Genomic DNA, 23,940 nt, shown 5'->3' on the forward strand with positions numbered 1-23,940 from the left:
CAAGGATGTATTTCGTGCCTTGACTTCATCATAATGTTAGAAGGCATTGTGGCGGGACTCCATACATGCAAATGCTCAGAGCACCAGAGCCTGCAGATAAGTGGGGTTGGGAGAATCAGGAGCGTTTCAAAGCCGACGACTGGGCGGGTCGGGTGGACCTTGGAGGTCATGGTTATGGGTAATCACAAGCCTCAGACTCTGTTTTGGGGTTGGGGAGAAGATGCTGGGAGTCTGAGGACTGCTCTAGGAATCTCAGAAGTACTGTTATGGGGTCAAAGGAGGGGTTCTGGAGGTCAGAGAGAATATAAGATGGGGCTTGGGACTAGTTTCAGAGGTCACAGTTCTTTGGACCAGGAGCAGCAGTGATTACAATAAGTAACTTCCTTTTGTTCACACGGTCTTTGATTTAATTTTCCCAGAAGCAGCAAGCATTAAGCACCTCAGGGAATGCTAAAAGCAGCAGAATACTAAAGCTGGCATCAGGCTATTTATTTGCACATACAATGGGCCTAATGGCTGTTTCAGAGTAGATATCTCGTATTTGTCCTTTCTCCCATGTGGCAGGCAATCAGTCTGATCATATTTGCATGTGCTTTTCCTGATCATGACTTAGTGCCCACAGAAGCTTGTTGTGCTGACTTGGCACAACATAGCCACTATTGTTTGCTGAGAAAATATCCATTTTCTAATTGTCTGTTTATTTGGCATCTGTTGTACGGACTGGCCTTGAAGAAACCACCTCAACGGTGAACAAGTTTTTAACTGTACCAGCAAACACCCCCTCATTTGAGTGAGAGTTTGATATGCCTTTGAAATAATTGCAGAAGAGCTCTTGAACCTGGCAGTTTCATCACAGAAAGGAGAAATGCTTTTGCTTTTGAAGTACTAAGAAGATCAGTCTACTCTTTTTTAGCACTGAAGAAAGGATCGAATTTTATGGACTTATGCCTTCATGAATAATTGTCAGCTCTAACTCTGTTCTCTCAATGATGATTTTATTAGTTTGCGCAACAAAGTAAATTTTACTGAAGTGAAGAGAAACAAACCACACTTACTTGATTCCAGCTGTCCATGTGTGCTGTCTGGTATCCGGGGAATATCCCTTCAATAATGAAAAAAAAATGAAGTAAAATTTAACAACAATTTGAGTGCTACTATATTTTTCAACAAAGATTCCATGTCATACGTTAAAATCTGATGGCTAGTTCACAGTTCAGTGTGATGGTTACTATTTCAGTGGTACATTTTAATGATGCGCAAATCATTCTCCTATGTATAGGTTCTTTAAATTTGTCAAAAGATAGAACAAACAGACTTGATTTAAAATCTGAAAGAATATACTAAATTATGACATACTTTTAGAGATGAACAAATGATGATACATTTAACGAATCTGACCTTCCTGGATGGAGTTTCATCCCGAGAATTCTGTTGTACATCCACCATGATTTCCATCCATTAAAATTAACAAGAACATTTATGAGGTTGTCTGTCAAAATATCTTTGCAGGCACTCACATAGATGGATCCACACTTGTTTGCAACGTTGATGCTTGCACTTTTCACTCATTATCATTTTCTTGTGATTTACGTATATAATACTGACTCTGACAGCAAAGTCATAGGCAATTTGGCAAACAACATTATGGCAAGCACTCCAAAACCCTCCTCTGTGTGGAGGTTTCCTTGTCCATGGCTGCTTCCAAGAATTTACTGCTGCAGGCAGTATTTGTTGCTATGAGTGGGCTGATGAGGGGTGACCTTAGGGAAGGTCTTTGTGAAATGAATGATACATGACACAAATAGAACTTTACATTAATTACAAATGTGCAATTTACTTAAAGTTGGTGCTAATGAAGATAATAAGGACAGAATTTTTACCTTTCTGACTCACTCTCAGCTGAGGACCCAAAGCTCGTTGGAAATCTGATATTTTGCGGCTCATTGCTGTGAGTTTTTGAATTCAGTAACAGTATTAACATCTCACTTTGGGATTTCCCAATTAGATATTGCCAGCTTGCACCTGCCAATTGAAGAATCCCTCTTTAAAGAGATTTAAATAGCTCCATTGCCAAGGATAGAGCAAGCACAAGGACAGATATGCAATGTGGAAAGGTTGCAATGCTCATCCAACCCAGCTGTCAGATACTTCCCTTATGTTTATGTAGTGGGCTGTGGATGCCAGGTTCAAAGAGAAATATTACAGGAGAAAGAGGTCAGCTTCTCAGCTAAAATATCCATGGAAGTAGCTGAAGAAGTGCACAGCAGAAATGTGGTATCTCATGGTTGGATATAGTTCAGAGTCCAATCACAGTTACAGATACTACCTGCAGCATCAAGAGAACTGAAATCTCCATACAGAGGAGGGTCACTGAGACATCCTCCAGTGCCTTTTCTGTGCAAAAAGTGTGTGCAAATGGGAAAATAGCACCACTGGGATGAGTGTGGCAAAAACCTGAACTGCAGTCAAAAAAAAGGGAAGAGCATATTTCAAAAAATTAGCAGCTGCATTGCTGAATCTCTCCAGAGTGTAGCGTTTACACAATCTCTCGAAGTGTGGAGCATCCATAAAAGATAGGGAGTGTTAGAAAGATGACCACTAAATTCTCCAGAAGGGATTGGAAGGCCGCAGATCCTATCTGAATTTAGTTTTTTTTAAGCAAAGGCTGGAGCTACGCTTTTTAGATTTATCTGTCACAGAATTGGATAAGTAAGCATTGAAAACAAAGGATTGCACCTTGGGCTGTCTGAGGAGGTTCAGAAGGATCCTGTTAAGCAGTGGAATATGCTGGAGCATCAGTTTCCTGTAAAGGAATTTCAGAATACTCTAATTGGAACTAATGGCTCACAGACAATAGCCTTAATAACCAATTGATTAGTTTGTTAATAGGTGTCATAATAAGGGCGAGGACTGCGATTTTTCAGAAACTGAGCTGCCTGAACAGATAATGGAGCTAGTCATTGCTCCTCTTAGCCTTCCAAAAAGATGTTTTGGACAAAAAGGCCACTGTATTGACACATTGCTAAATGAAATATGAAGTTATTGCAACTGAACAACAACAAACCTATAAGCATCAAGTGCAGATACAAATATTGGCGTAGTAGCCAGGAGGCAGAAAACGAGCAAGTCATGTAGGAAGTGCCAGCTCTTGCACCCCAAATGTTCCTGAACACAATGTTTACAAAGATTTTAAGCCCAATTGACAGCTGTAGTTTCTTCAAAGGGAATAAACAGACTGCAAATATAGAACATTACAGCGCAGTACAGGCCCTTCGGCCCTCGATGTTGCGCTGACCAGTGGAACCAATCTAATGACCCTCTAACTTAAACTATTCCAATGTTATCCACATGCCTATCCAATGACCATTTGAACGCCCTTAAAGTTGGCGAGTCCACAACTGCTGCAGGCAGGGCATTCCACGACCTTACTACCCTCTGAGTAAAGAACCTACCTCTGACATCCATCCTATAATTATCACCCCTCAATTTAAAGCTATGTCCCCTCGTGTTAGCCATCACCATCCGAGGAAAAAGGCTCTCACTGTCCACCCTATCTAACCCTCTGATCATCTTGTATGCCTCACTTAGGTCACCTCTTAGCCTTCTTTTCTCTAACGAAAACAACCATAAGTCCCTCAGCCTTTCCTCATAAGACCTTCCCACCATGCCAGGCAACATCCTGGTAAACCTCCTCTGCACCCTTTCCAATGCCTCGACATTTTTCTTAAAATGCGGCGACCAGAACTGCACGCAATACTCCAAGTGCGGCCGCACCAGAGTTTTGTACAGTTGCAACGTGATCTCACGGCTCTGAAATTCAATCCCTCTACCAATAAAAGCTAACACACCCTACGCCTTCTTAACAACCTTATCAACCTGGGTGCCAACTTTCAGGGATAAACATGTGTGCTTCCGTGGCTAGAGGACTACATATGGTTTTGGAGAAGCAGCAAAGTACATATTTGAGAAGGGGGGGAACACACTAATAAGACCTATATAATTAAAAATCTCCATATGTTATGTCCTTTAATACAGTAAGAAGTCTCACAACACCAGGTTAAAGTCCAACAGGTTTATTTGATAGTAAACGCCACAAGCTTTCGGAATGCTGTTCCTTTGTCAGATGAGTGGAGAGTTCTGACAGAATAGAACTGGTGTTGTGAGACTTCTTACTGTGTTTACCCCAGTCCAACACCAGCATTTCCACATTATGTCCTTTAATGGCTTGATGTCTGAAAATGTTACCCAAGTTCTTCACGAAAATGCTTGTGGTTGGCTAAAATGAAACTTACTGGGGTTAAAGATGAATGATTCAAAGGCAGATTTGGAGGTGCCAGTGTGCAATGAGTGATTAGCAGAAAATTGAGTAACTATGTTCATACAGTAACAGCAAACTAAACCTTGTAATATTTAAAGGGACACCAACTGGTTTTGTCCAAAGCAATCAATTTCAAACTGGCAAGTAGCACAAACTGACAACCAAATTGTTCAATGCTTTGCAAGAAAGGTTTAAATAAAAATATAACTTATATGACTAGTTTCCTTTTCATTTGCACCTAGGGAGACATATAATCTGGCCATGTGAGTTTAAAAGATTGCATAATTTTGGGCTTAAATGAGTTACATGTGTAATTCTGTCCATCAATCCCTTTGCCCAAATAAATTTTCACTCACAAAACTGGCCACACCTTAGCTCTCCAATGTGATAGTCCTCCAACTGTGCAACTTCAGGGGTCTCTCAGCATTACGATCAGATTTTTCAAGCCCAACAGAAAGGAAAATAATTCTTCTGCTGTATTTTCATTGAGACTGCCTTTTTTGAATCAATTTTAGTAACATTGTAAAAAGTCACATAAGGTGTTAAAGACCTTCCCTAACTGTAGGTCCTTAAAGATGCTGATGATGTGCAAACATGATGATTAAATGACGCAAAACTGAAATCATCCAACTTAAGAAATATGAAGCTTGAGTTTGGGGCTTTCATTGGGTTCCAATTCTTTGTCATGATTTACCTTCTTTTGGCTACATTTCAAGTTTGGGCCTACTTTAATGAGATTGGGAAGATACCTGGGTAGAATGATATTGGCAAATGGTCATAACATTGGATTCCTTTGAAAGTTTTGAACCTTAATTCAAGCCCTTTATGCTCAAAGTGCTATTTAATATTTTGTCATGCTGAAGTGGTCTGTTTTGTGAAAACTCACTACTCAACATCTTCCCTGCCCCTCCCCCCAAACCAACATATTTAGTACGGGCTGCTCATGGAGAGTTTATGTAGCAAAAGGAAGACAGAATTTTAAAAATTTTTCCAGAAGTCAATGGAACTCACAAGAGCGGAGTGAGCCACTTAATGCTTTTTTAAAATCGGCCATGGGAAATTTGTCTAATCATATACTTAATTACTGTGCAACATGTGCTTTAATTTTTCTATCTGCTGGAGCTAAAATGAAAACTTTGAGTCTATATTTACTGTTTTTAAGAACATGAGCACCATCTATTGTTTTCTGTGAGAGATTGAACATGAAATGTGCAATAGTTCAACACAGAATTAGAACCAGGATGTGGGAGCTTGGTGAAGAGTTTCGAAAATGCAAATTATGACCTGAAGCTCGAGAAGGAGGAGATTACAATTGTTAATGCTTTCATTTGATTAAACAACTTTCCAATTTTAAAAAAATATTTGTTTTGTATTTGTAACCAAGTGTAACACTTCCAGTTGTGTCAATGTCTGAAGTGTGCTGAATGCATGTTAATCGTAGAATCCTTACAGTGCAGGAGGCCAATCAGCCCATCAAGTCTGCACTGACCACAATCCCACCCAGGATCTTCATAACCCCACATATTTACCCTACTAGTCCCCTGGCTCTAAGTGGCAATTTAGCATGGCCAGTCAAGCTAATCCACACATCTTTGGACTGTGGGAGGAAACCAGAACCCCTGGCGGAAACCCAAACAGACACGGGGAGAATGTGCAGACTCTGCACAGACAGTGACCCAAGCCGGGTATCGAACCTGGGTCCTTGGCACTGTGAGGCAGAAGTGATGACCACTGTGCCACTCTATTGGAACATATTTATATATACACATCAGAAAATCTCCTATATCTACTGTCAGAGTCAAACTCTGCATCATCAAGAGTTTTTTTTTAAGGCATTGCCACAAGGTATGATGGTATCATCCAAGGTGTGGCCATTGGCCCTAATATGACCTGATTATCATCGAAAGTTACAATCCATCTTGTATTCTCTGTGCCCCATCTACCACGGTGCAGATTGCTACGCCCACCATTCTTTTGTCAGCAGCAGAGTGAAGGTGCAACCACAAACGTTTAACTGCTCTAAACATGATGGCCCACCATGCAACAATGTTCTCAGCATTAAAAAATTGCCAGCACTTTGCAATGGTTATCTCCCAAAGGCTTACCAAGGAATGTCAATGTTGATATTGTTGAAGCTTGAAACAACAGCTGAAACCTTTGATAAAGGCGGAACCGGGAACAAGTACTGGTTTGAGAACTAATCAATTCAGATGACATTCGTCACTGAAGCAAAAGACATAGCGCCGACTTGGTGCACAACATATCCAACTATTTAGAAGACTACATGATTTGAAAGAAACCAAGACAGTCGTGGAGAAGATATGGAAAAACAATGCAAAGAGGCACTTGGTTCTACTGCACTGAAAGCAGAAACTGGTGAAGTACTCACTGACAGAACAAACAAATTACCTGCTGGATTGAACTTTATTGTGAGTCTTACTCCTGTGTGACAGATACTTTCACATTGCATTTGACATTTTCCGGCAGCTTCCTCCCATGGTTGAGTTAGACAAAGAACTCATGTCACTTAGCTGGGAAAGGCCATTGATTGCTTAGCAAGCAGAAAGACACCCAGCCAGAAAGGAATTCCAACTGAACTGCTCAAGCACAAAGTCTCATCCGCTGTTACACCTTCATGACGTTTTCCTTCTGTTGGAAAGTAGGATCCATTCTGGAGGACATGCTCAGAAATAATCAGGAGATAGAGGATATTGTGACAAATGTAGGGACATTTTCCTCCAGAACATCACTGTGAAGGCCTGCTCTAAATTCATGCTTAAAAGACACTATCAACTAGCAGATAGGGGTAAACAGAAACACAGTGCAGTTTCCTGTGCTGGCAAATCTTTGGTGGATGTAATCTCCACCATACGTTAACTATGAGAGAAATGTCAGGAAGAGGATATACCTCTTATTTTACTTTCATAGGTCTCACTTGAAACTTTAAACACTCTCAGCAGAGCAAAACCTTGGAGAGAGTTGGCATCCACAAGAACTCCTCAGTCTCATCCCCTCCTTCCATGATAATGTGCACTGTACTGTACAGTTTGATGGCTCCATTTCCAACAGCTACAGGTGAAGAATAAAGTTAAACAGGGCTCTGTCCTAACCCCCGTTTTCTTTTGCTATCATCTTTCTAATGCTCCTCACGTTTGTCTTCCCTGCAGAAATGGAAGTTTAACTGAGGAGACTAAGCTGTACAATCTTTCTAGATTGACAAAAACACAGCTCATTTTGATCAGAGAACACCTCTATGCTAATAATGCCGCACTTGTCATTCACATGAAAACTCAGCTACAAAGATTCATAGACTGTCTCTCCCCACGCCTGTAACATGTTCTCCCTGAATGATAGATGGTCATGGGGCGCAGTGTCACATTACTGCCCCTGATCACACTATATACCAACCTATTGTAAGTGATTAGCAAATCCTGCTACTATGGATCTACAATGATAGGCAATCCAACTCTTAATACAAAACCTCACATATGCAGAGGGAAATCATATACCTTGTGCATGAGTCGCAAAAACCCAGCTGACAGGTGCAGTAGGTGGTCAGGAAGGCAAATGGGATGCTGGCCTTCATAGCAAGGGGGATAGAATGTAAAAGTAGGGAGGTCCTGTTGCAACTGTACAGGGCACTGGTGAGGCCGCAGCTGGAGTACTGTGTGCAGTTTTGGTCGGCGCACTTGCGCAAGGATATTTTGGCCTTGGAGGGAGTGCAGAGGAGGTTCACTAGGCTGATACCGGAGTTGAGGGGGTTGAGCTATGAGGAGGGGCTGAATAGACTGGGCTTGTACTCGTTAGAGTTTAGAAGGATGTGGGGGGTCTCATTGAGATGTATAAGATGATGAAAGGGATGGATAGGGTAGAGGTGGAGAGGTTCTTCCCGCTCAGAAAGGACAGCAGGACTAGAGGGCACAGCCTCAAGATAAGGGGGGGCAGTTTAGAACAGAGTTGAGGAGGAAATTCTTCACTCAAAGGGTGGTGAATCTCTGGAATTCTCTGCCCGTTGAAGTAGTGGAGGCTACCTCGCTAAATATATTTAAGACGCGGGTAGATAGGTTTTTGGTAGGCAAGGGGATTAAGGGTTATGGGGAGAAAGCAGGAAAGTGGAACTGAGCCACTTCAGATCAACCATGATCTTATGAATGGCGGGGCAGGCTCGAAGGGCTAGATGGCCTACTCCTGTTCCTATTTCTTATGTTCTTATGTTCTTTTTGGCCATCTCAGAAAACACGCATGGTATAAGATCAAGTTGATCCTTAGGACAAAGATATGGGTTTGTGAGATCTGTGTTCTCACAAGCTTGTCTAGCTGTGAAACATGGATGAGTTCAAGTTATCAAGAAAGGCATCTCAAGAACTTTCACCTTCACTGTTTGCACTGCATTTTGTGCATTTCATGGAAGAACAAAATTATGAATGTGGCATTGCTCTCAAAGGCAAAGCTTCCAAGTACCTTCGCACATTTGAAACAGAGGTGACTTCGCTGGCTTTGGTATGTTCTCAGGATGGAAGATGGTCGCAGAATTTTCTAAATGGTGAGATGGCCAGAACCAGGTGACCAGTAGGATGTCCATATATCTATCTCAAAGATGCTTGCAAGCATGACACAAAGACAATAAATATTAATTTTTGCATCTTGGAGACTTGAGCCAACGATAGAGAAAAATGTTGGACAATCAGTGGCTACGTGATTGACTCTAAACTGCCCCCTGAAATAGCCTCGGATCTTCTCAGTTCTACGGCATATTTGGATGTGCAACAAATGCTGGCTTTGCCAGCTGTACCTGTGAAGGAATAAAGAAAAATAAAGCCAAAACTACTAACCCAATAGGCCTGGAAACCAGCAGTTCAACTTGTGGTTCAGGTTTAGATTCAAAAATGATGTTATACACCTCCTCAAAGGTAGCGCCTTGTAATGACCTTCCATTCCATTCAAGTACTTCATCACCTAGATAATCAAAATAATGTAGGTAAAAACATCAAGATACAATTAACAAAAAAACTATTTTAATTCCTTGAAAACACTTTCACAGAAGATTGAAATTTTGTAGGCTCAAGTAGATGGCTTTAAAGACTTGCATTAAAATAGAATCCCGGATTCTAAAATGTAGAGGATGGAATCTTCCCGTTTTGCCCGCCATGGGAAATGTAGCGGGTGGGGCATGGGCCAGGAAAACGTCTGTTGATCTCGGGTGAGATTTCCCAGTTTTGGGGCGAGCGCAGCTGGAAAATCCCCCACAGAATGTTTATCAAACTTCAGGCATAATCCCACAGTAAGATTCACGTTCATAACTCTGGTAACATGACTAAATGAAAACATTTGCTCCCATTTATGACATGTGCAGCTGACAGATGAAATAAAGGGTAGAGGACATCTTTCCAAATTAAAGCAATCAATTATTTGTATTATTATACATTCTTCTGCTTGGGAACTATGTTGCATAAAAAATGGTATGCTAATGCCTACTATTACTTAACTTTTGCCTGGTCATATTAACTAGGATTTTTCCAATTACAATTTAATAAAATGTATATGTTAAACAATATTAATCATAAAATCAAAACAGAAAATGCTGGAAATACTCAGCAGGTCAGCAGCAGCTGTGGAGAGAAACACAGTTAGCGGTGTCAGTGATGACCCTTCATCAGAACTGAGGAAAGATAGAAATGCAATAAGTTTTGACTAAAGAGTAGGGGTGGTGGTGGCGGCGGCAGGGGGGGATTGGAAGGAGGAACTGGAGGGGTGGGGGATGATGGTCTGTGACAGAGTGAAGGGCTGGAAAGATTAAATAGAAAAGACTCTGTTAGGCAATATGTAAAGAAACAAATGATGTGTCCAGATAGGGTGTAAATAGCTGTACATAAGCCTTTTGAAGGCAAAGTGGAGAAATGACAAAGGGTCATCATCAACCCAAAATGTTAACTCTGTTTCTGTCCGCAGATGCTGGGTGGCCATTGGCATTTTTTGTTTTAATTTCAGATTTCCAGCATGTGCAGTATTTTGCTTTTATATTTCTGAGCGTAAAATCATTTGATTGTGATAAGAAGGGAGATCTGTTTGAGCTTTTGTGACTGTTCTGCACTATTACTTATTACCTAATTCCAATTACATATATAGGGTGTCTGCCAGAGGGTTCACACTGATCACATTGGCTCTGGCGTTACAGTGATTAGAGTAATATGAATGCCAACAATAGAAGGAAACTCATAAAAGAAGCTAAATATTGTGATTACTAGTACCTGGTCTAAGATGCCCCACAGTGTCTGCTAAACTCCCCTTCTTCACCTTGGTAATGAATGCGCATAATCTGCCAAACTCAGTCATCTTTCCACCCACAACCTGTTCCAAAAAAAAGGTCAAAAATAAAGAACATTATTATTTGGCCTACTCCACTTAACAACAAATTTATTTAACACCATTTTTATCCAATCATTAGATCTTGTCTTGATTTCTGATCATTTCTTGATAACAACAGTCTTGGTAAGAATAACCTTCAATTTCATGGTATTTTGACACTTACTTCACATCCTGAAGATTTTTTTTAAATTTCTCCAACGCCCTGCATTCTTCTTTCCCTCTTCTCACTTCACTCAAATAGTTGACCTTTTTCTCTTCACAAGTGTAATAATGTAATACAGAAGCATCACTACCAAGTAGAATGAGGATGGGGGGAGAAATTGGGTAAGGCTTGAAAATGGGCACAGGGATCAGGATGCCAATTAACCCATTCTCGCAAAGATGGCAGTATGTGGTTGAATTTAAGTGATAGTAGCATTCTGTCCAGTGCTAAATGAGCTGCTGAGTGGCTGCATGCCTCATCAGGAACTCCAAACTCAAAAAAGTTAACACTGCTTAAAGAAATTGCACCTTTTAAAGAAGGGGTACATTCTGGATGAAGAAAGTGCTGAAAGTGGAAGGAGTAGACTGACTTGTGAGAGGAATGAAAATGGTGCTCCAGGGTAGGTAGCATGCTCCAAGGTTGGAACAGCGCTGCAGGTTTTGGAATTGAAGGCTGACAGGAGGAAGGAAGTCCTCTATCACAAGGGGCTAGGAGGTCCCCCAGGCAGGCTGGGGTATCAGATGGCTGTCAATGTAAGCAATGTAGCCTTGAGAAACTGGATGCATATTTTGCATGTAGAGATTCTGCTCTTACAGCTCATTACAGCCAGGAAGTTCATCATTCAATAGCTTTGCATCCTCACAGCCCTAATTCAGACTGACTTTTCCAGCTCAATTCCACCAGAACACTGCCTTTCTGGCTGACTACTCTTTCAGAACATCTCTCCCTTCAATTATTCACTCTCTCATAGCACCATTTCTCAAGGATGATCTTCAGACTGGGTCCTAAGTCTCTGCCACTGCTGCTTCCAGCAGAATGTCAGTTTTATCCCAGGCTTTAAGGTTTCTTCTGTTGTACAACAATGTAATTGATTTGTGATTGCTGCCACTATATGTACATAAGCTACCATCATGTTGCATTGTTGGTTCTTGGCTCAAAAATATTATGACAAAGATTGATAAGCTAAATGAAAGGATCTTTCAGGAGAGCTTTTCATACATGTGGAGCCAGACTTTTGCTTAGTCATGGAGATTCTATGCACCTTTGAATTCAATGATGAGTTCAAACAGACCTTGGACCAGATGATCTGACCTTGCCTGCAGATGGGGTGCTTCAATCTCACTGCAGTGAACAAAGATTTGGCTGAGCCCCAAAGTCTCCATTCTCACTGGTGATGAGGTGTAAATGACCAGAGAATTCTGGCCCCCATTTCCATTGTAATAAGGATCTTAACCTGCAGTGTGGGTGCCACAAATTTATGCAGGAGGCACAATTGCTCATGAATGGCAGATAAAGTATGCAGAACTGTCAAATTATTTAAATCAATCTGCCTGTATCAATGAGAGTGGAAAAAGCTCAAGCAGTGAAGTTAGTTAAATGTACAGTCCTTTAAAAAATTGGAAAAAAATCCAATTCAGCTGAGTGAGAGCTGAAAATGTTCTACTAGTTGCAAAACTTGTTTGTTGACATTACCAAGGGCTATCATTGTATCATTATTAATGGTTACTTGCTCTTCACAAACTACAATTATCTCAGCAGGTTCATAATTCATATATGTTCATAATTTGATCAACAGCTCAAATATTTTTTTAAATGATTAAGTGGCTTGATTTGGGGTTATGAAAACATCTGTTGTTTTGCTAAGGGATTATATACTTAGGAATTTTTAAATATTTGAATGGGAGTGTTTTTTTCAATCGTGAAATCTTTAATAGATACTTTGTGCTTTACTATAGTTCATCTCAGTATAGTTCAAGGTCATGGTAGATACTGGGCAAGCTGGCATGGACGAGATCATGGAGGATGGCATGGGTGGGAATGGGGAGTGGGTGATGGGTGTGGAGGGTCAGGGTTATAGATTCTAATATTTAGCAAAACAACTGGGACAAAGTCTGAGAGAACTGAGGCAAGTTTTCGAAATAGTGGCCTTGGCATTTGACAGCCCTGTGGCTACCTCCAATCTGCGTGGAAGCAGCCAGCCTGACTCTATCCTGCACTGTTTCCTCTGCAGCAAAAAAATGTGACATTGGGAGCACTTTTCCTGAGGTGAGTGCACTAAGCTGGAGAATTTCTTGATTTAAGCCACCGAACTGAGGAGTGAAACTCCAGCCTGTGTTACCTGCTGATCAATACCGTTTCAACCGTTATATCACATATAACCTTGCATCACTTCCCCTCATGATTAATAGCAAACCATTTAAATATTGTATGTTAATCAGTATGTTTAGCTGCACATACTAAAAAGCAATATCACAACAGTCTGCAGAATTTCCAGGCCAGAGAAGACAGTATACGGAAATTAGTCCCAGAGAGATACTGCAATTTTTCCCATTAGTTTCTTGATCACTGAACATGTCAGAGTGGGTATTAATGGGATTTTCACTGCTTTGTTTAACAGTAATATTTGGCTGTAATTTATGACATTGTCGCAGTGATTTGTGCCATTTGATTTGTAACGTAGATGCTCCACTGCAAGTTCTTTCTAGTTGCTGACTGTCATCATTGTGGGGGTAGACCTTTGGAATGGAAATTACTGTAAATATATTTTGCTGCATAGTCAAATACACTATCATATTAGACCAGAAATGCCAGCATAGAGATAACCCCAGATTCAATATTAGATCTCTTGCTATAATAAATGATGCCAGGAAATAGCAGCTGCACACATGCTGTGAAGCAGAAAGCTCGCCTACTCTATTCACTTGTGTCTGCACTGTGAAGGTACTTTGGAGTTTTGTTCTTCCTTAAGCTAATTTCAGGTTCATCTAATTTTTTTCATTGAGTTTCAATCAGGCCTACACTAAGCAAAATACAACATGCTTTTTGCTAATTTTGACAATTACATTTTAGAATGCATGCAATAATTAGTCATGATGCAAATAGTTTATTATTGCTTTTGTACTATCTGTGCCCGCTTTAAGTGTATCTTTATTGCAAAAAATAATGGCATAGAAGAACACATCACCCATGGTTTTGTAAAATATAAGGAAATTGATATAGCTGTTTTTCACAAAACAAAGCAAATGAGGGAACAAGAGGAAATCCTGGAAACACTCAATGGTTCAGGTGGCATCTGTGCAGAGAGAAACAAAAGTCCATTTCTACAAAATCTGCTTTGCCCATTACTAATCTTGTGTTTTCCCTTGTGGCTTGGGGAGCCCATTAAATCTACTACAAAAATGCAATTAAACAGCAATGTACAGCATTTAATCACTTTTAAATGTTGTCATTAGTAGCTTAAGCACATGATTACAAAGACACATGCCCGGTTCAACTTTTGATCCGTAAATCTTTACAGTTCACCTTGCAGCATTTGTAACTTGGACTATTAATATGATCATTAATATAAATTGAAGGGGCTAACTTGTGGTAATATTCTGCCTTAAAATGACTCTGTAATACTTCATAGCATCAGCGAAACTTCCAGTCTTATCAAGCCAATTCTGCAATGCTTGCATTGCTTGGGGCGACTGCATGTGACTAAAGTCACAAAACAACAAGAGGGCCTCATGGATTCCTCTCAAGCTACCCTACAGATATTTGTATTATACACTCCTGTCTCTGTGGGCAATGTACAGACAGCTTTTCAAGGTAAACAACTCAAAATGGAAAGGATATGGCAATTTAAAAATACAAAACAAATGTTGCAGTTTTCTTTAAAAGGCTCAGACAGGCTTTTAATATATCTTCTGCCTTTCTAAACAACATTAATAATAACTTGCCACATACAGCACCTTTAACATGGTAAAGTATTCCAAGGTGCTTCACCAAACTACAAAATGAAATATTAGGCTAGGTGAACAAAATCTTGGTCAAAGAACTGGGCTTTAATGAGGATGTTAAAAGAAGAAAGCAGATAGATTTAAGAAGGGAATTCCAGAGTTAGGGCGGAGACAGCTGAAAGCATAACCAATGGTGGGTCAATCAACATCAGGGTTCCACCAAAGATCAAAATTGAAAGATCACAGAGATTTAGGAAAATTGTAGCACTGGAGGAGGTTATAGTAATAGGAAGGGACATGGCCATGGAGAAATTTGAAAATAAGGATGTGAATTTCAAAATGGAGGTGTTTTCAAACTATGCAGGTCATTGACTAATGTAGTGGTGTGAGAATGGGACCGGGTACTGGTTAGGATACAGGCAGCAGAGCTTTTGATGAAATTAAGTTTACAAAGGATGCAAGTTGGGAGACCAGACATTAGGGCATTGGAATTGTTGAGTCTGCAGGTAACAAAAGTAATGATGAGAGTGTTAGCAAAACACTAGTTGATTCCGGGGTGGAGGCAGGTGGTTTCCCAGAGATGGAACAGATGGTCTTTGTGATAGATTTTGCAGTTATAGTGATGATGAAACTGTAGGTTCAGTCTGAATCTAACAGAAACATCTCGAGTCCACGTGTATCCAATTAAATGCAGAAATTGCTCAGTGAGACTTCTCTCCTCCATTGGGTGCAGAGTGTACTGTTCAAATACTCATAGATGGAAATCTTATAAATTGCGTGAATTCAAGTATTCTTCCATTTTCTACACTATTATTTTACTTGCAAGTACCCTTGAAAAAATTACAACTCATTGAATGGGTATACAGAGGATTTTAATTATTGTCGAATAACCTCTCTGAGGTCTAAAAATCCAATTGCATAATTGTGTAATATCAAGTTTCTCCATTGTGAATAAAAGTCCACAGATTTTTAAAACTAAAAAATGAAGTTTGTTTCAGATATGCCAATATCTACCTTCACGAGAATGTAACAAGCATGAGCCCTTCCAGTCTTCTCCACCATTCAGAATTCATGATTGATCCTTTACTTGAATTTGACCTGCCCACTTTACCTCCAAATTCCCTGATTCCCTTTGCTTCCAAAACCTATCAACATCTATTTTGAATATTCTCTGTGATCCAATATGCATATCCTCATCTCTATATTGTTTTTCTGTAAAATTTATTAAAAAAGAATCATTTAAATTTGCTTGTTACTTCCTGATTTCCTGTCTTTGAGAGTTATTCGACATGATTGGTTGCTTAGCCCGTTTGATGACATCACTGTTGCGAGGTGGCAAAGATCCCTGAAGTTGATATCAAAATGAAATGTATGCTAGGAAGGCTGAAACCAACGCGACAGATAAAACTAGATCTTTGTGATTATGACATCAACTTGGAGAACTGTTACTTCTCTGGTGACTGCAAAATCCAGGCCACAGAATGATACAGTACAGGAAAGGCCATTTACCTGGTAGAGTCCATTCCTCCTCTTTCCCCATAGTCCTGTAATTGCTTTTCCTTCAAATATTTTTCAATTTCCTTGAATCTGTTTTCACCATCCTTTCAGCCAGAATGCATTCCAGAATTCCACATTACAACTCAGTGTGTAAAATCATTTCTACATGTTTCTACAGCAGGGTTAAGTTTTCTCCAAGTGAACAGCATGTAGAATTGACTGGGGTATCAAATCAATGTTTCAACCTGATCCTGTCAGTTTCCTAATATGTGGGTTTGGTTAAAATTAGTCATCCCAAAATTTAACTGGAAGAAATTTCTGCTCAACTAATATGAGAAGTCGAACAAGCAGTGAGACAACTCAGGAGAAGTGGAGGAATCTGGAGATGTGGTGTACCTACAGTACTGGGTATCATCAGTGTACATGTGCAACCTGATATTGAGCATTTGGACGATGAGAACACAGATGAGAAATAAGAGGTGACCAAGAAGAGATCCAAAGGGGGCTCCAGAGGAAATGCTGTAAGATCATAACATCATGGAATCCCTACAGTGCAGAAGGAAGCTATTTGGCCCATCAATTCTTCGCCGACTCTCTCTGACAAGAGTGTCTTATCCAGGTTCTTTCCCCACCCTATCCCAGTAAAGCTCTAACATTTATAATTGTAGAATTGCCTCAGTTGCATGTTGAAGTTCTTGTGCAGATTCTGCTAAACCTTTTAACCTACGCATCTTGGGACACCAAGGGGCAATTTAACATGGCCAATCAAACCATCTTTGGATTGTGGGAGGAAACCACACCACACGGAGGAAACACGCGCAGACATGGGGAGAATGTACAAACTCCACACAGACAGTGACCCGAGGCTGGAATTGAACTCGGGACCCTGGCGCTGTGAGGCACTAGTGCTAACTGCTATGCCATTGTTCCGCATTGTAACCCATTGGGAGGGCACCAATGCTGGCAATGAGTCTAGGAGGGGGAACATGCCACCAATTAGGGTGGGTAGGGCAAGGAGGGAGGTGGGGAAGAGGAGGTGGTAGTCTCAATGTCCTTGGGGAAGGAAGAGGGTTTTACAGTGCCCTCTGAGAATGATGGCCTTAAAATCAGCAGCAAAGCAGTCAGAAGCCAGACTTCCTGGCACGTTTAGGCCACGTTCCCACCAGTGCTGGCACGAACTCCCAAATATTATTCTCACTGTAATGACACTTACAAATATTTTGCGAGAATTCTGCTCCACCATGGCACAGTGACACAATTGTTAGCACTGCTGCCTCACAGTTCCAGGGACCTAGGTTCGATTCCAGCCTTGGATGACTGTGGAGTCTGTACGTTCTCCTCGTGTCTGCGTGGGCTTCCTCCAGGTGCTCCGGTTTCCTCCCACAGCCCAAAGATGTGCAGGTTAGGTAGACTGGCCATGCAAAATTTTGCCCCTTAGTGTCTTAAGATGTAGAGGTCAGTTGGATTAGCTACATTAAATGTGTGGGGTTACTGGGATAGGGTGGCAGAGAGGGTCAGTAAGATTTTCTGTCAGAGAGTCACTGCAGACATGATGGGCCAAATGGCCTCTTCTTCACTGTTGGAATTCTATGATTTTATGGCTTAGAATCTGCACAAGAACTTCAACTTACAACTGAGGCAATTCTACAACCCATTGTTCCAACAGAAAAGTACTCATAGGACTGGCTTCTTTCAATGAAGGTGAAATCACAGAATTAGCCCTTAACTTTAGAAAATCAGAGAATTTTACAAAGTTCTTTCATGTGGACGTCGCAGGCAAAGCCAGCTTTCGCTGCCTTTGAGAAGATGGTGGTGAGCCACCTTCTTGAAGTACTGCTGTCTGTCTGATGTAGGTACACCTACTGTGCTGTTAGGAAGGGAGAAAAGCCATATGGTCTGTCTGTTTCTATTTGACATTTTAGTTTGGTAGCTCTGTGGGGCTGACGAGGGCATTTCAGAGGACGGTTAAAAGTCAATAACATTGCAGTGGGTCAGGAGTCAGACCAAGTAAGATTGGCAGTATCCTTCCCTAAAGGACATTATTGAATCAGATGGATTTTCATGACAATCATTGATAGTTTCATGGCACCATTACTGAAGCTAGTGCGACCTAGGCAGAAAGCTTGACTGCTGGATTCAACTCCATTAAAAAGTGACCCAAAGTGCACAACTTGCACTCTGAGGGGGTAGGGAGGGATAGAGTCAGGTCCACTGATCTGGGACATGGGTTGGAGGTGGAGGTGGGGCCTGATGTAGAGGAGGACAGATTACATTTCAGGCCAAATATAACGGGCCTCCCCAGAGGAAGTTCCTGCTGTGGCGGAGGAAACTGTTGAAGTGTTACTGGTTCTTGGGAAGAGATGTCTTTCAACAATGGAAGAGAGGGACCTTCATGAGCATTCCATAAGAAACTATAGAGTGTAATGATGCCTAACATAACTTGTCCATTACTCTCAAAGTAGCACATTGTCATTGCAGACAATTGTGACACAGAGGAAGCAGGCCAGCAGCAGCATGTGTGCACAGAAATACACCATGCCAGGCTGGTATGATAAGTAATGCCAGGACATCCAGCATTCACACCAGAACACCCTCTCAATGTGCCCCGCCCCACCCCCACGTGCTTTCTTTGGATTGATGTCAGAACACTCAGAAGAGCACTGCTTCTGAAGGAGTGGGGTGGAAGGCATCCCCCATTCTGTGGCCAATATCTTTATATTCTGAACTAGAAAGTATAACCCATTTCTGTATCCCAGAGGAAGGACGAATGCTCCCAGCATAATGAAGCGAGCTTGGCAGGTAATCCATGGTGAATGCAGTAAAGGAACAACATTATTCATGGATCCAGTGCCACAAGTGGTTCTATGAACCAGTGTATGACAAATGTCCCTGTTGCTGTGCTGGTTAACAGTTGATTGACCAACATACCCTGGGCACACTTGAAATATAACTCATCCCTGTTATAGGAAAGGTATGGCCAAGACAGTCATGTAAGTCCAAGTAGTTATGAAGTGACATGTAATTGCCCGCTGTATTCCACCGCCACATTGATCCCTGGAAGCAGGATACGGTGGGCTTAATCACTCCAAATTTTGTACTTGTAGAAGAGGGTTCACAATGCCAAAGAGATGACCCAGCATGGTCAGTGCAGCTAAGGGTTGAGGAAACAGCAATGAAAATGGCAAGGGTGCCCTCCACATTCAATATGGGAGATGGTAGATCACACCTATTGATCTACAATATGGGTATCAAAAGTTGTATTCGAGGCACTTTCAAGCACGCTGTTGTTAGGGTCATTGTCATTGATGAATTTTTGTAATCAGGTAGACTCCATCTCTATAGCGTTGGAATGTAGAAGGTTCAGTGATATAAATTTGTTTTGTCAATTCTAGCTGTAAACTTAGACCCTTTTTAAAAAGAAATCTTTTAGGGATTTCTAGCCAGTAGATTCATTTTTTTTACAGAAGGTATGTATTCATACTGCCTCCTCAGTACAATGAAATGTGGCCATGTTAACATTTCATGAAAAAGTGGTTTACAAAAAAAAACATGCCTTAGACACTCACTTATCAACTTTACACTTCCACACCTCTGCTCAATCTATGTACAAATCTGTCATCACCTTCTTTGGACAAGGTACAATTTCAATTAAACTTCTTTGGTTTTGGTGTCTAGTTTAAAGGAAGCATTTTTTCTGACACCTAGTGCCTCTTGGCTTTTTTCCTTCTAAATCTTGTTATGTATGGATCTAGGGGATTTGGGTTCTCACTAACTTGTGGTGATGGTATTTTAATACCAACAGTCATTCAGTTTTTTGCAGGTTTTGGATTTAATGGCAATTCAAGTTTAATGTATCAATATTTGAGGAGGTGGAATTCCACATGCTGCTGTAGAGCGAATGCTCAGCTCTCAGGCTTGTACTATGCAAACATCCATTACTGCTCAGTTGACCTACCTGTAAAGTCCTCAAACCTTTTATTGCTGTGTCCACAATCCAAAGGTTTAATAGATTTGTGTCTGGTACTTGATAAATCTTTCTAGGATGAAAGTGGGTGACAACGTTGTTCTAAATCTCTGCAGGGTGTCTGGGATTTCCTCCTGCACCTTGTCCTCAGTGAGTTCTGAAGCTGAGGTGTTGAGTTTGAAATTTGAACTTGATCATTTGCTTCACCAGTGGCTAATTCCACACTGATTTCACTCGTGTTTCCCTTGTGACTTCCACAGGTATTTTTCATTTTAGGACATATTAACTGCACCCCCCGCACCGCAGTGAGCAATCTGGCCTCCCTCCCCACCAACAACAATCTGGCCTCAGTGGGTGTTTTCACTGAGTACTGTGCTCTTCTCTGCTCAGTGCAACCTCTTTAACCCTGGCTGAGTGAAGAAATCATTCATATTCTTCCGCCACTGCTGTCCCATCCTCTTCTGGAGTGCACTTGCAATGACCAGGGCTGCCACTGCATCCCAGGCGGAGGTGATGAACCTGCTGGAAGACCATCTCCTGGAGTGGGATTAGAGTGCATCTGCTCCACTCCATCCAGCATGTGAGGGTCCCCTCTAAAAAGCACAGTGCTGCCTTTGAGCCTGCCATCTCCTGTAGTCATTGTGGAACAAGTGCTGGGCATTCTGGGTGCCATTTACATGGAGCTCCCAGTGCTTGCAGCAGTTAAACCATTATGGGACAGGAGAATCAGAGGGAAGAGCATGTGAATCTCGATAAAAACTAACGTTCATGAGGCATAAGGTTCAGCTTGAAACGTACCGTTGGTAGGAAACAGCCCATTTTTTGCGCCAAAGTCAACATTCTTCCATTTTTTGGTAAGCTTTTGCCCAAGGACATAACTAGAATATGACTTAGACATTTTGAGAGGAAGTGCATTTCCACATCAGCCGCCTTAATGGAATTTGTATCACGCAATGCACTCTTCGTACTCCCTTTCCTTCAAACCAACTTCCCAATTTGTTTCAAGCACTAACAGCATCATCTCCCCCTTGGCACTGTCATGAAAACCTGCTTTATATAAACCATCCCCCCTCATCCATAAGCACTGCATCAAGATACTTTGTTAAAACTCAAGAAGACCTCTGATTACATTTCATGATCACAGCATGTAAACAGTTAAATGCTAACTGAATCTGTTATCTGTTTTAACAAAGAGACTATTGCAGTCAAATGGGGTGTGGGAAAAGAGGGGAGCCATGGTGTACAACCATCCCACAGCTCCTAGAGCTGTAAAGGTGAGTTCACAAGTATCAGGAAGTAGATGACAGCAGCCCTCCTCCGATTGGAGGAGTCCCGTGGCCTTCTATCCAAGGAGATGGTGCCGTCACAGTGGCTCACCGAGGCCAACACTGTGAGGTCAGCATCCACAATGAAGACCTTGGTGCAGCAAATGCACTCCATGGCAGGAGATGTCCACACCATGGTGGGTGGCTTTGGCTGCATGGTGCAGGCACTGGTGGGAATCCACGTGTATCAATGCCAGAGGACGGCAGGGTTTCTAGATCTCACTGCAGCTGCCCCTTCATCACATGGAGGAACAGAAGGATATACAGGAGCCCCAAGGGAAAGGGAGGGACATCCAGCCAGGGACCCTGGGCATCTGTAGCCCATCTGACACACACATACGCACCCCCCCCACCCCCCCCCCCACCCCACCCCCCCCACCCCCGATTTCTGGTGTGCGACGCTGAAGAAGGAAGCAGTCAAACATCTCTGCTTCCCGATAGCTGGTCTGGACCCTCAAGGTCCTGGTCCCCCAGGGCACAGCCACCAAAGTCAGGCAAAAGGGTGTGGAAATCAGCAGGCTGCCTCAACCTCAGCTGTGAAAACTGGGGAGACACCTAGACGTATTGATAAGTTCAGAAAGATTAAGAAACCTTAGGCACTTATTAGTGAGCCCAGGTAAATGTAGGCACTAATGTAGACAGGTCACCACTTTCTTTTGAACATTTAACAATAAATTTCACTCTGTTCACCCACAGAGCTTCTACCTTGTGTGTTCATGCAACCAAGCTTGGAGGAACCACCACGCTCACCCGCTGCCCCATCCCTGTGGAGTGTGAGAATGATGTGGAGATGCCAGCGTTGGACTCGGGTAAACACAGTAAGAGTGTGAGAATGGCAATGCTGTGTCTCTCCTATCCTCTTTCCAGTCCCCAGTAAGGAAGTGCACTCCCTCAGCTGTGGTATGGACAGGAATCCTGGAAGGGGGACACAGGAAATGCTGCCTGCAGACTGACCTTCGCAACCCCTTTAGAACAAGGGGTGCCCTGACATAAAACAAAGCTAAGGCCCGCAAATGACTCCTCTTGAGCCCCCTCTCCGAAATAGCAATTCTGGGACCCCCCACCTCTGGACCCGAGTTGAACTTATCTGTGTCCCCCAATCCTCTTTGGTATTGCCTGAACAGTGCACACTGCGGACGGTCCTGGTTGCCTGAGCGCTCACCTCCAAAATCCCCCTCCGAGGTGAAGGCGCCAGATGCACGTTTATGTAGGCTAGTTGTAAACGGCACTGGTGTGACATCACACTGGTGTCCACTGAATAACCGGTGCGGGGGTAAACTCCGGACAGAGTGCTCACTAATGATGTGCTAATGCGCTAAAATGAGCTCTCTGCAGTCCCGCAGCATGTTTCATGCCACTCCATTGGCGAGGGGCCAGTAAGATCGGAACTCAGAAACTTGCCAGCACAAATCACGCTCTCTGGACTTTGAGCACACATCACAATTCCTGCAGAGGTTCTTTTCAGGCTCAAAATCACCCCCCTTGTGTGTACCACACAGATCACAACTGGGAGTGGGTGGGGGGCGGGGGGAGGGGGGCATGGGCAGTGTTCAGTTCATTCCTTGATCATCAGTAAAAGCTGTCCGAGAAAATCCATTACGTCTGACCAGCTCTCAGTCCACCACCAAAGATATTCACACCTGAGATGGATTTGTGTTTGGAGTTGGTGGCACGCGGTGAAAAATCATCTGTGCATGGTCACCCTTGGAGGAGGAAAAGCAGTCACTGGGATACTCCACTAAGCATTGGAGGCAAGGTCTCAGGAGTCACTTAACGGGGTACGATACTCGGAGCAGCAGATGCACGGACAACGAGAATTCACACACTTTGAGTGGAAGGCTCAAACATGGTGATAGGCTTGACTATGTCTTGGAAGCTCAATCGCGTGAGCTCCATCAATAACAGAACAGTTGATCTCATGGTGAGATGGTATCACATAAGGTGTATTCAAAAACAGTGTGAAATCCTGCGAAGGATCAAGTCTCAGTCATCAGCAAGAGTAGGCTGCTCAGAGCATGAGCACAAATCTCCATGGAGCATGTGAGGACTGCCTGCCCACAACACAACATTTGTGCTAGTGGCACAATGGAGACTGGAAGCTTTATTTACTTTGCCTGAAAGCCAGCCTGAGCTGTAGCATTGGGCGGGAAGGAAGAGGGTTCCAGCAACATTTCAACACCCTCATATTGCGCTACTTCACTGGTACCTCCGCCAGAGCCCTTGTCTGTGGTACATGTCCTAGTAACAGAAGCTGCCCCTGATAATACGCAAAGCACACATTCTCAGATGTGGATCCTTGCACAAAAAGGCTGGACACCAGATTGTTGAATGCCATATAACCAGAGGGGTGAGCAGGCTGCATCCATAATCTCTGAGATAACAAAAGGAGCATCATTTAGCAGTGTTCACAAATGCAGGATGTCACTTTGCCTCGATCACTAAAGTATTCACAATGGTATCATTTACTATGATGTGGAGATGCCAGCGTTGGACTGGGGTAAACACAGTTAGACAACACCAGGTTTAGGTCCAACCAACTTATTTGA

The 23,940-nt window shown here is 42.3% G+C and overlaps 1 protein-coding gene across 22 annotated transcripts in view; it reads right to left on the reverse strand.

Annotated features, from left to right (window-relative positions):
- Nucleotides 1–23,940, reverse strand: part of rims2a (regulating synaptic membrane exocytosis 2a) — a 1,020,455-nt gene that overhangs the window by 412,897 nt on the left and 583,618 nt on the right. For all 22 annotated transcript variants that reach the window (XM_080193752.1, XM_080193745.1, XM_080193738.1 and 19 more), the window contains 3 exons: nucleotides 10,567–10,666; nucleotides 9,151–9,274; nucleotides 1,056–1,102 (listed from right to left, as the gene is read on the reverse strand). In XM_080193752.1, the coding sequence (XP_080049878.1) occupies nucleotides 1,056–1,102; nucleotides 9,151–9,274; nucleotides 10,567–10,666 (271 nt within the window). The remainder of the gene's footprint in view (nucleotides 1–1,055; nucleotides 1,103–9,150; nucleotides 9,275–10,566; nucleotides 10,667–23,940) is intronic.

Source organism: Carcharhinus amblyrhynchos, chromosome 8, assembly GCF_965287045.1.
Source record: "Carcharhinus amblyrhynchos chromosome 8, sCarAmb.v2.hapA, whole genome shotgun sequence".
In the NCBI taxonomy this organism is placed as follows: domain Eukaryota; kingdom Metazoa; phylum Chordata; class Chondrichthyes; order Carcharhiniformes; family Carcharhinidae; genus Carcharhinus; species Carcharhinus amblyrhynchos.